General features: G+C 44.2%; 1 protein-coding gene across 1 annotated transcript; it reads left to right on the forward strand.

Moving 5' to 3' along the window:
• Window positions 1–1,953: 1,953 nt before the first annotated feature.
• On the forward strand, window positions 1,954–5,002 carry aar2 (AAR2 splicing factor). The gene is made up of 4 exons (XM_035160186.2): window positions 1,954–2,063; window positions 2,150–3,075; window positions 3,165–3,394; window positions 4,105–5,002. The coding sequence occupies exons 2-4, from the start codon at window positions 2,301–2,303 to the stop codon at window positions 4,324–4,326; spliced, it is 1,227 nt and encodes a 408-aa protein (XP_035016077.1). The 5' UTR covers window positions 1,954–2,063; window positions 2,150–2,300; the 3' UTR covers window positions 4,327–5,002.
• The last annotated feature ends 7,740 nt before the right edge of the window (window positions 5,003–12,742 follow it).

Genomic DNA, 12,742 nt, shown 5'->3' on the forward strand with positions numbered 1-12,742 from the left:
GCAGATGTCTGATTTTAAACAGATTTATATCTTATCATCAAACTCCATTAACCAGCATGCTCCTTGTGAGTGTATTCATGTGAGGGGGTGGATGTTTGAACACCTCTGTGATGAGAGGCTGCCCTCCAGTGTCTGCTGCAGTTGTCTCTGAACCAACTCTACTTATGCTGTCTCATATTTTGAATGACAAGTAATTTTTAATCTATGTTGATAAATCCATATTTGGTTTCTCTTGCAGAATTTGACAGGCTCAACTCATACCTCCAAAGATCCCTGTCCCCAAGGAAAGGTAAACACAATGTACACTTTCAGCACCATGGACAGGGTAGTGATAACAACAGCATGTCACATAATCTGTCTCGGTGGCTGCTACAAATCGAGAATTAAAAAAATGCAAAGGAAGAGGGAATTATGAGCTATAACGACAATTTCCCCACGGCAGGCACGTCGCATCCTGGTTTCAATATATGGTATGACACAGCAGGTCCGGTGTCAGAGGAGCGGCGGGCAGCGGTCGGATCTGGAGAAGCCAGTGGAGAGCATGGAGCAGCTTGTCGTTCACAACTGCAGCCCTGATTATCTGGTGAGGAGACTAAACACAACTTGTAATAGAGGAAGCAAAGAAAGAGATGTTCCACTCACCACCGCATCAAGATAGTTACAGGTTCTTTTATTTTTCAGCTTCAATCCAAGGTTGGTTTTGGGGAAATGGTTTACAGAAAATCTGTAAAAGGATATTCTCAATAATGCACCTCTGATAATTTTAGAATAGGACAAGATGGTGAATGTCCCTTGTATGTTTGAAGGTCTTCTATTTATTTAATTTAAGTTACCATCTTCTTTTTTTCACTACTGAACAATTATTTATTCTGGTTGTACTCTTTCAGGGGCGGAGAACCTCTTGTTCCACTGTCAAGAAAATACGAGGAAAGAAGAGAAAGAGGAACAAGGTGATCCAAGTTATCAAGGCGTTGATCACTTGCTGGCAGAAACTTCAGAGCGTCTACAAGCTCTCAAATTAGCAAGTGTAATCTCGTCCTTGATTCCTGTGAACCTGCAGCTTTCTCATGAAGACATCAGGTGGATTTCCACTATAGGTTCTCCACAATCTAACAGTGGACATGACGTGACTTTTCCTCTAATACAATGTCATGAATGTTCACTGTTGTCAAGTTCTCACTGTTTTATGTAGTAAAACTATTCCAGACTTAGCTTGTCCTTGTTTTTCAGGAATAGTTTTACAGAAACCACAGATAAAGCTAAACTAAATATCCACAATGCATTAAGATAATTTCTGAACTGTCTTCCTGTTGTAGCAGCTATCATGTTTGTGTTTGTATTCATACACATGAAATGTTCCTCTGTCACTTGTACAACTATATAATAAAAATGTTTAATTCTTAAGTTCTTCTTCTTCTTCTTATAATTATTATTGTTGTTGTTGTTGATACTATTATAACTCTCACTATTTGTCAAACAGAAACAGCAGCATTACAGTATGTACAACTATCATACAGCTTGGTGTTAAATAGAGGAAAAAAGAAAGTAAATAATTAGGCCTAAAAATACTGTACACTATAGTTTTATTGTTTAGTGTTTTAATGTAATTCTCATAGAGACACTAATAAAATAAAAATAAAATATGGGAAGTATTAGTAAGTACTATTGAGGTCAAATATAAATACAGATTTAAAGATAAATAACCGAAGCTATAAAAAGTTGTGCATCACACTAACACAGCCTGTAAAGTTATGGTACAGCAGATGTAAGTGTATTTGAAAAAAGGGAAAACAGTGCAAGAATAAAACTTAAAATACAACATTTAAAAACATAAAATCAACGCAAGATAAACATAGGCAGTAATGGTGATAACTTGAAGGTGATAATTGAAATAAAATAGACAGAAGTCTATTGACGGTAAACTTTGTCGGCAAAGTGACTTCTGAGAGAAGCGGAACCTTTCGACTACAGTGCTGTTTCCGCCCGGAAACTTATTTTATGCTGCACAGCCTCGACTAAACGATCTCACAACGATGCGAAACATCAACAAGTCTTCATTCAAGGTAAAAAAAATAAATACCTCCATCACTTCTTAAACAGATTTACGTTTTAAATAAGGTTTGTTTAAATGTTTCTATTTCCTGTTTAGTTTTTCAGCGACACACTGAGTCCTTTCATCTCCTCTGGACATGAGACGCTGTCATTTCTCAGCTGAAAGAGTTTAGTTGTTGTTCAGCCCGGTTCGGTTTAACTAGAGGTCCTGGACAGAAAGAGACAGAGACAGAGACAGAGACAGAGACATGGCCAGTGGCGGCAGCAGCAGCAGCGTGGACATGGATCCAGATGTTGCCCTGAGGCGGTTTGAGGAGGGGGCCATCCTGGTGCTGCTGGGGGTCCCCCAGGGCACAGAGCTGGGCATCGACTGCAAGAGCTGGCAGGTGGGCCCTCGCTTCCGGGGAGTGAAGATGATCCCCCCGGGCCTGCACTTCCTCCACTACAGCTCTGTGAACGCACCGAGCTGCGGGAGTGAAATCGGCCCCAAGAAGGGCCTCTTCCTGTCCCTCAAACCCAGAGAGATCCTGCTGGCAAACTGGGACCCCCAGGAAGAAGACCTGGACTTCTCCGCCTCCAAGGACGAAGAGCAGGTGAGCCGCACCCGGGCCACCTTGCAGGAGCTGGACCCCCACCTGGGGCCCTATCCGTATGAGGTGATCAGGAAGTGGGTGTCCCTCACCGACCGCCTGAGCGAGGAGCTGACCAAGAAGCTGCAGCCCTTGTCCGGTAGAATCTGCGCCTTCAGTGACGTGATCCCAGAGGTGGAGTTCAAACACACCAAGGACCGGGCCGAGCAGCCGAGGAACGACACGGCCTGTCAGAGCATGAAGGAGGGACTGGACAGGCTCCCCAGGATGAAGCCCAGGGAGGGGACGGAGCTGCGCTTCTCCGAAATCCCCCAGAGGACCTACCCGCCCGGGGCGACGCCAGCAGAGATCACCCGGTGCAGTCTGGACCTGAGCTATGCCCTGGAGACTGTGCTGGAGAAGAACTACGAGCTGCAGCCTCTCCACCTCCTCGGTATTTGTCTAAAATCTCAACATCAAGTCATTAAAAGAGCCCACACTTTGATTTGATGTCTTTTACTAACTTTCCCTCGTCTCTCTCAGGTGAGCTGCAGTTCGCCTTCGTGTGCTTCATTCTGGGAAACGCGTACGAGGGCTTCGAGCACTGGAAGCGCCTGCTGGCTCTGCTGTGTCGCTCCGAGGACTCCATGCGGAAGCGGAAGGAGCTCTACCTGGGACTCATCGCCGTGCTCTACCACCAGCTCGGAGAGATCCCGTCCGACTTCTTCGTCGACATTGTGTCACACAGCAACTTCCTCACCTCCACACTGCAGGTACGGGGCCCGCACTCAGAGCAGCAGAGATGGAGGGGGCGGAAATAAGAAATCAAAGTTAATTTGAATGAAGAAAAAGACTGAGACACTCGTCTGGAAAATCTTTTATTGTCACATTTCAACATGTTGAAACAAATAAAATACAAATGATCACTCGTACATAAATGATCCAGATAATTAATCATCTAGACATTTATTATTTACATGTATGTTTTTACAGTGACGTAACTTTTAAAATTGCCAACTGACTATTGTAGCTTCAAACTTACTGATGTGTTAAGTAATTAAAGCGTTTATAATTCAGAGGGATTTTAGTTATCATGCGAGGTAGATGCAATTGTTTAATTGTCTTAACACAGGAAAGTAATGTTTTAACTTGTTAGGAATTGTTATCAGGAGATAGAAAATCATGTGACAAATATAATCACACATTCCAGTCGGTATGGAAATATAGAAAGTAGAAGATTTTATTTATCTTTGGAGAATTTGGAAGAGGAAAAAGTGGATCCTACACAATTATTTTCTTAGATTATAGACAAACAGCTTTTCTGTTGTTAGTGTCATTAACATTATTATAACAGGCGGAGTAGATGACGGCATATTTCACTTAAATCAGTACATGCAGTGTCAGAGCCTGACCTAAGTCATTAGTGCTCAAAGGAGGTTTTACATTTATTATGAACCAATTGTTTGACTTTATTTCCTCGCAGGACTTTTTCCAGTTCGCCGCTGGCCCCGGTGTCGACGGCACGCTCCGCAAGAGGGCGGAGAAGTTCAAAGCCCACGTGACCAAGAAGTTTCGCTGGGATTTCGATGCGGACACGGACGACTGTGCCCCCGTGGTGGTGGAGCTGCCTGAAGGTGTGACAGTGGACGGAAGCTGCTCTGGACTAGATGTTGATACTGGAATCATTATCATGGAACAGGACTGAGTGTGATCTGAAGCTGAGGGAGAGCAGTGAAGCTCTGACACCACACAGAGGTTCTCACATGACTTTAACAGGAGGTTGTAACTCATCCTTATTTCAGTTACAGTGGAGATGCAGCTTACTGAATAGCAACGGTGCCCTCTGGTGGTCATTTCTCTCATGCTCAACAAGCATGCTTAGAAGTTTTATAGCCACAGTCTCATCACATTTATTCCCAAATCCAACCCCCTAGTATTTTTTTAAAAATTAAATTAGAATGGTTGTAGACTTGATTCATGGTAAGAATTATAATTAATAGGCTATTAAGAGCCAGATCAATTAAGTCTTCACCACAACTGCCAAGTAATAAATGTATGAATGAAAGAGCTCTGACCGTGACGTGTAAACTAAATACCTCCGACTTTTAAAAAAGCAAAATCTACACACGTTATACAGCATTTCATTAGAGGACAATAGAGTAAAGTACTGAGTGACAGTAGTGATTCTATCCCTCATACATTAATGAATTGAATCTTTTTTTCGTTTTATGCATCCACAATTGGCAGTTGTGGTTTGTAACGGTAAATTGGTCAAATATGAAGATCACATCTATTCCTCATTTTCAGCATTTTTTTTTAACTTTTCTATGATTTATTGGATCCAAGGTTCACTCTAATAAAAACAACACTTTTGATACAAAGACAGTTGTGAAGTGTTTGTCAATGCATGTTTCCCATCTGGAGTCATTTCTTTCTCCTCCACTAGATGGCATTCATAGGCCTTTTGGAAAGATTTACAACTTCCCGTACCGTCATTTGAACTTTCATTGTAAATTCATAAATTTAGTTTTCACACAGAATGAAAAGCTTTTGTTTTTGTCACTGTAAAGATTAAAGTTTTAGTTGGAACCGGCAGCAGGATGGAAACGATCAAAGCTTCGTCTGATCTCAAGGAAGATGTGAGGAACAACAGGTGGAAGGAATGACGCTGCACAGATAAAAACGGGATCAACTGGATGAGATAGTTACATGCAATCTATTGGCGCTCTGTCTTTCTCTGTGTGTGTGTGTGTGTGCTCTGTGACTGTGAAGGGTTGGACAGGCCCCGTATTATCCTGTTGCTCCATCAGTCCGTTCACTCATGAATTTCTCCCCCTGCCCCTCCTGAACCCTCTGTCTCTCCAGCTGGACGTCTCTGCTTTGACGTGCCCCGGCTCTGTGAACCCATCTGTAGCCATGAAGCTGCTGTGAAAGGGACCAAAGCCATCTGATGTAATTATCTGAATCAATAGAGTCTGGGGCTTGTTGATGGAGATCCAAATACCAATGCAGGGATTCCATCCTCCTCCCAGACGACAGATGCTCTTGTGAAATCAATGGTAATGGTCGGCTTTAAGATGAAAACCCCTCCTCTGATACATTTACACACGTCTTAAAATGAGCTCTGTATTCGGGGCCCACTCAGAGACAACTGGGGCCCCATGCGCCGGTTTGTTATTTTCCTTTTGAATGCAATTAAATGGAGAAAATGGCTTGGAACACACGGTGGAAACATCTCAGCAGCGCAACATGGAAGGAAATGTACCCCCAATTATTTGCAGATCCATTTTCCTCTCCGGGGATTGAAATACTGTACATTGTCAATGAGGAAATGACACCACAGGGACATCCTTGGCACACCGGCCCCTTCATTAAAGCTGGAATTACAGCAAGTCAGCAAACAGCCTCACTCAGTGTCCAGGGTCTCTGTGCCGCACGCATCCTCTTCACCCTCGGGGAACGGCCTCCTGCCATCTTCCTGGTATGGCAACCATTTTCCTTTTAATCTCCCCTTATTTATTTCATTTGGTGCGGCCGCCCCGAGGAAGGAAGCGGGCTGGGGAAACTGGTTTCATTGATTGTGCAGCGGAACCTCAAACCTCCACAGCAGGCCCCTGGCAGTCACGGTGAAGCTCTCTCTCTCCGTTAGATGCGAGCTGGTCATTTTCATGCGGCCGACAAACTGCTCAGCCTGTCAGTTTAAACGCAGGCCCCTCGTTTTCCTTCTCCTTCCTTCTAGCTCCCTGCATGGAGGAGGATGGATGTTGGTGTGTGTGCAGCTTCCTGACCGAGCACTGACTCTGCTTTTAATGTTAATGTGATGATAATCTGCAGTGTTTGATTATGTGTGTAAGGGGAATAATTCAATTATGACCTGTACCAGTGGTTTCTGATCAGCCAAGCATCTGCTGTGTAACATTACTGCTGCCAAGGAAGTTGTGTTTTTACTTCTCTCTGTTTATTTGTTTGTTTGTTTGTTTGTTAATTTGCAGGATTACACAAAAAACTACAGAACATAATTCCATGAAACCTGGTGGAACGATGGGACATGGACCAAGAAAGAACCCATTACATTTTCCCATCAATCTGGACAAAGAGAAAGATCCAGGGATTGTTTTACCTTTTTGTGGGCATTTTTTGAAAAGTCTTCCCAGGGAATAATTCATGGATCTTGATGAAAGAAATCAGACATATATTCTCAGATAACTTCTATGATTCTACGAGTGTGTGTGTGGCTGGGTTGAATTTAAAGGGGACTGTTGGTCCTTGGCAGAGCTGTGCGTTCTACTGAGAGCCTTTCCATTCATTCTTGAGTCTTTGTCTGTTAGTTTGCAGGATTACGTAAAAACTAAGGGACGGATTACAAGCTTTTAAATTGCAAGGTAGTGTATTTTGCAACATTTTCATTTGATTTCTCAGAGAAAACTGGATTTTGATGACAAAAGTCTGTCGTGTGTGATTTGGCGCAGATCCAAATACAAACCTGCATCTAGTGAATTTAAATGTGGCTTCACAAGGGGACTGTTGGGTTTTGGTGGAGGTATGCGCTCTACTTAGTGCCATTCTACTTGTTAATGTTGCCAGTATCACTTGGGCCTTTCTTCAGGATTCGTTGCTGTTGTGAACGCGTCCGTGCAGAAAACCTCCCGCTGTGTTGGGCATGTGTGAAAGGCGCAGACTCTGGGTAAACTCCGTAGCCAATTCTCTGGATTTTACCCGGAGGTCATGTCTGAAGGCGGCTTTACTGTGACAGGTCGAAATATCTTCTGTGAAAAGAGTCTATTGTCCGCGATCGGTGTAAATTCAGAAATATATGAGCAGGATTATCAGCACATAGAGATTCAGTGCTTTCTAACGGCTGTTCCCTGTTTTCCTGATCCTTCACACGTCTCTAAACACAACATTTTTGCAGAACTTTCAGATGTAGAAGTTTAAGTTTCTCACGTTTTCCCTTCTTTCTGTTACGATTGATGATTGGCCTTTCTCTGCCTGTTGTCTGTCTTTCACCCACTGATGTGAAGTCTGTTTCTTTCTACGACCACTTTGATGTATGGCAAGATGCATAATTAGAACGAATAGCTTGTCAAAAAAAAAGTGGGCTTCATGGTAATTGCCCGTGTCGTAAGATTACATGTGGGAAAAGATGTTGGTGCAGAAGTGGAAAGAGTTTACTGTGTGATTGCAATGGCAAAAAAAAAAGTGTATTTACAAACCTCAGCAGTGAAGTGAACAGTTTGAACTTTCACTTTCGAGGTGAAACAGTGAAAATGAAAAAATGACTTGCAACTGTCATGAAAAGTGTGTATGAACAGACACACACACACACACCAGCTGCTACTCTCTGTCACTTTTTTTGTCAACCTCAAAATTGTGTGTGTGTGTGTGAGATGACCAGGCCGTGATTCCCCCTCTTCACATGTCTGACTCGCATGACCCAAAATGTGAGCCAGGCACGTGTACATTTTCCCAGGACATGTATATGCGTGTGCGTCATGGGAGGGCGCGTGCACGCTTGGAGCTCTGGTGCCCAGACATATGGACGGGGGGGTGGGGGCACTGAAAGCGAGGATGAACGAAGTTAAAAATCTCCTCCTGGAAATTTCATACCCACCAGGGAAGAGAGAGAGAGCGAGAGAGAGAGTGTGTGAACAATATGCTCTGTTATAGTGATCTGCTGAAGTGATTAAAGCCAGGAGCTGAAAACAAAGCGGTGGACCTTTGAGGTCTGATCAGCACACGTGTGTCAGTCCGTGTCTGCCTTTCTGATCATGTACAGCACAAGGACTCGACAGCTGGCCAATACATTTCCCAGGCTGACTAATTAAAGTTGTAGAGGGGAAACAAGTACATGCTGTGATTAGCCCACTTGCAGACACACTCACGTCTCAAATGTTGTCATAGGACACGTTAAGGTTTCTGCACCTTTATCGCCCCGGAGTTTAACTAAACACCGGACGAGTCAATTTGAACGAAGCACAGTAAAGAGCCTGCATGGACCCGATTCCCAGCCAGAGTCCATCAGATAACTCTCATTCCCCCCCACCTGCCCATCAGATGACTGATCTCTGACTTCCATTTTTAGTGTGTGTGTGTGTTGTCTTTGGCTGTGGCACTCAGAGAATGAACTCTGGCAGACCTGGTCACAGCAGAAAGGATTTGAATACCCCTGCACCACCAAACACGCACAGGAGGGCTCTGCTTTCACACACACACGCAAGCACGCAACACACACGGGCACAAAACTGCTCAAGAAAAACATGGGTATAGAGAACATGAGCCATAGACAGTGATTGTGTGTGTTTGTGTGTGTGTGTTCCGAGGCCAAAGCAGAGCCCTGCTGGTAGCCCCACACCCAGGGGAGAACCTGCTGAAAGGCTACAGGACAGAGAGGAAGGGCAGGAAGGGAAACCCTCGAGTGGACCAGGCCTTTTCAAATGGTGCTCTGAAAAGGATGAAAACACTCGTTCGTCACTGGTGTTCAAGTCGTTCCTCCTTTCCTCCGTACTTGTTTTGACCTCCTATCGTTTGTTTTCTTCATTCCTCCTCACTCACTCTGCCGCCTGCAGCAGCACCGTCCCTCCATTGTGAATAATTCAGACATTTCTGATGTATTATTCAGACTTCACACACACACACACACACACACACACACACACACACACACACACACACACACACAAGCCTCCTCTCCTGCTCCCAACATGTCAGGTATGAGAGATTATTTATTAGCAGGTGGGAAGATTTTTCCCACAGAAAATAAATGACTCAGACATTTATTAAACAGTGGAATTTTCTTAAATATATAATAACCTGCCTATTTCGTAGCTTTCTCTCTTAGTAAATATAAGTAATTCAGGAGATGCAACTGTGCACAGGAGTCTCTGCTCTGTCTAGATTGTGGCTCCATGCAGGGCTGCTGCTGCTGCTCAGGTAGAAGAGCCACTCCACTGAGGTTGATGGTATCTCCCCCTGTCCACATATCATTGAGAAAGACACTAAACCTGTTGTTAACCTTACAAATCCCTGATGTGCAGGTAAATGGAGAAGAAAATTGCTTTGTACAACAACTTCTGAAAACTTTATGTTATGAAATACTTTGGATTTTGCATTCAATTTGTAGCTCTCTATGTGGCAAAACTTGAGATTTGACAAAATGTTCAGATGATAACACATTCGAGCGGCACGGTGGTTCAGTGGTTGAGGTTTCTGGTTCGATTCTCTGGTTGGCCGGGGTCTTTCTGTGTGGGCGTTCTCCGGCCTCCTCCCACAGTCACAAAGACATGCAGCTGAGGTTCATTGAAGAAGCTAAATTATCTTTAGGTGTGAATGGGAGTTGGTGTTTATGTGCTGCGACACCCTGGTGATTTGTGTGGTCAGTGGGGATTGGCTCCTGCTCCCTGTGAACCTGATGGATGGATGGAGCATTCCATTAATCTCTTCTCTGAAGGGAAAGAAAGAACATGTATCAGTTTTTGAGAAACCCTTTGGAAAAATGAGATTCAAGCATTAATTCAGAGTCACGTGCACACATTGATACAGCACTTCCAGGGAGGAGTTTAGCATTTCGTGTCTTGCCCTAGGACACTTCGACATGTGGACAGAAGGAGCCAGGGATCAAACCACTGACCCTCTGATCAGTGGATGACCCGCTCTACGTCCTGAGCCACAGATTAACTTCATTGTGGAGTAACTGGCTTTTTGTGGAGCTTTCAGTCACATGTCATAGTCTTTCATTTTTGACATTAATCTCACATGATATAGACTTAGATGCATGTTGATGAAGACCTTGAGATGTGGTTGAAAGCATCGCAAAAGCTAAGAAGTGGACCTTGAGTTTGATTGATGTAACTGCAATGCAAAGGTAAATTAAATATGTTCATCTCATGTCTCTGTTTGACGACATTCCAGTTTCCATTCGTCTCTTCTTAGTCTCATTTGTTTATTTTCTCGTCTTCCTCTTTTTCTTGTTACCTCCTCATCTCTCTCAGAAGGTGTGTGTAGTCCTCGCTCACTGATCACTGATTGTAGCTCAGTCTGAAAAACCCCAGGATTTGTTTTTGGACACATGGAGCTTTTAAAAAGCCACTGGAAGAAAAAAAAAAAACTCCCCTTTTATATTCCCGCTCGTCTTTAATACAACAGTAAATCTCTCTCTTCCTGTCTCCTCTTTGCACTTTTTCCTTCATCCCAATCTTTCCTACAGTTTTCCACTTCCTCCATCACTCGTCTTCTCCCTCGTCCAGGCTCGGGCTGAGATACAAGTCCATCTTTCAGAGGAGAAGAGCAGCGAGATCTGTTTTCAGTATTTTTATATTCCACAGTCACGTTCCTGTTCTATTCTGTGTTCTTTAAAGTCTTTGGTCCCTTCTTAATCATGAGCAGACCCAAAAGGAACATCAATCCTCATCAGGGGGAGTTTATTAGGATAGTTAAGTAAATAACTCTTAATTACCACTTCCTCTAAAGTATTTCCCTGCTTCTCTCCAGCTCCAACTCTCCTCCAGTGCTGCTGGCCAGAGTCCCAGACTCGTCTCAGCTGATCGTCCCTAATCTGAGCCCATAGTCGTCTCCTGTCCTCTCCTGCTGCTGTCACCACTGCAATTAAATCTGTCTAATTGGACAAGCTTCTGTCAGTGTGCATGAGCGCATGTGTGGATTCTCCCATGTTGTGGCCAGGATCACTGGAGCCAGGTGGCCACGTGTTTGGCTCACAAGAGGCCATTTTTCTATCGATGTTAAACCACAGGCAATAAACGCAGCCATGTGATACACACAGCGCAAAGGTTTGGTACAACGCCAAAGACTTGGCAACAGACGCATGGGAAGACATTAGATACCAGGAACGGGACATTTCGCATCAAGTTTGCAACTGGGATAAATTTTCTATTCACAAATGAGCAGAGTGGTTTGAACCCAGTCCAAGATGTTAATCTGTGAAGAAGAGATAATGGCCCTGGTTCTGAGATATGTGGCCTGTAATGGATGAGTACAGCAGCTTAACTGTAGTGGGGAATTCAATGGGTCTCTGATGAGTAGGTTTGACACGGGAGAGGTTTGAAGGAGCCGGGGTCAGAAAGTGAAGAACTGCAAACAAAACTAAGAGACAACTGAACATTTTCAATCATCTGCATTCAAAAAGAAAAGAAAAACAAAAAGTCTTCTGGCTTCGGGATCAACCAAACAACATGTTAGGTGTGGTGTCACTGTGGTATGTTGGCTGACAGACAATTAAGGGGCTTAAATTACTAACAACTTGCAGAAGCTGCTCCTCTGCCATGATGTCACTAGAAGCTGCAACAGAGCATCAACACTTTGGCGACAAACAGCGGCAGCAACGGCAGAAAGAGGATCACTCACATGTTCCCACAAAACCCTCTTCATTCCTTCTCTTCACCATCTTCTCTCCATTCTCCCCGTTTCACCTTCTCTCTGCTAAGTGGCTGGTGATGTTTACCTCTCCGACCCACGGTGTCTGGCCAGTAAACAGACGTTGGCCTCTCTCCTGGGCCTGGACCGGCTCCACGTATCTGCTCTGGGCCTTCTCCATATCCGCATTACCACTGAACCACAGCTGGCTAATGAAAGTCAGGCCCACTGCCCACATGAGCGCCAGGCAGCACACAAGCTACTGGAGAGTCCTGAGAGGAGGAGAGGACTTAACTGCTGTGGACGTGCCAGTGACTCTGGAGACGATTGTATAAATATTTGAGGCTGGATGGGATACAGTAACATCAGGGCATGATTCAGTCGGTGTCATGGGCGATCCAATCCATGCAAACATACTGTACTTATGCAGAAAAAACATTAGTGTTACATTAGTATTCACTTATGTCTTAGTCCACTTCTTCAAGCTCAGTTCTGCTCCTCAGGTGACATTGAACCGCTGTTCTTTTAACCCGCTTAGCCCACAGCAGATATTATATTGCTTTCACAACTCTGTATGCATATGTATGTATGTGTGTGTGTGTGTGTGTGTGTGTGTGTGTGTGTGTGTGTGTGTTCATGCATGTGTGCCCAGAACACACAGACACACTAAAACCATTTCCTCTGTTTTACCAGGTGGGGTGTCAGAACCTGACAGCGGTATCCACCTCCCTGTTCAGATTCGGGGTGTCTTGTTC

The sequence above is a fragment of the Hippoglossus stenolepis genome, chromosome 6 (assembly GCF_022539355.2).
Source record: "Hippoglossus stenolepis isolate QCI-W04-F060 chromosome 6, HSTE1.2, whole genome shotgun sequence".
Taxonomy (NCBI): domain Eukaryota; kingdom Metazoa; phylum Chordata; class Actinopteri; order Pleuronectiformes; family Pleuronectidae; genus Hippoglossus; species Hippoglossus stenolepis.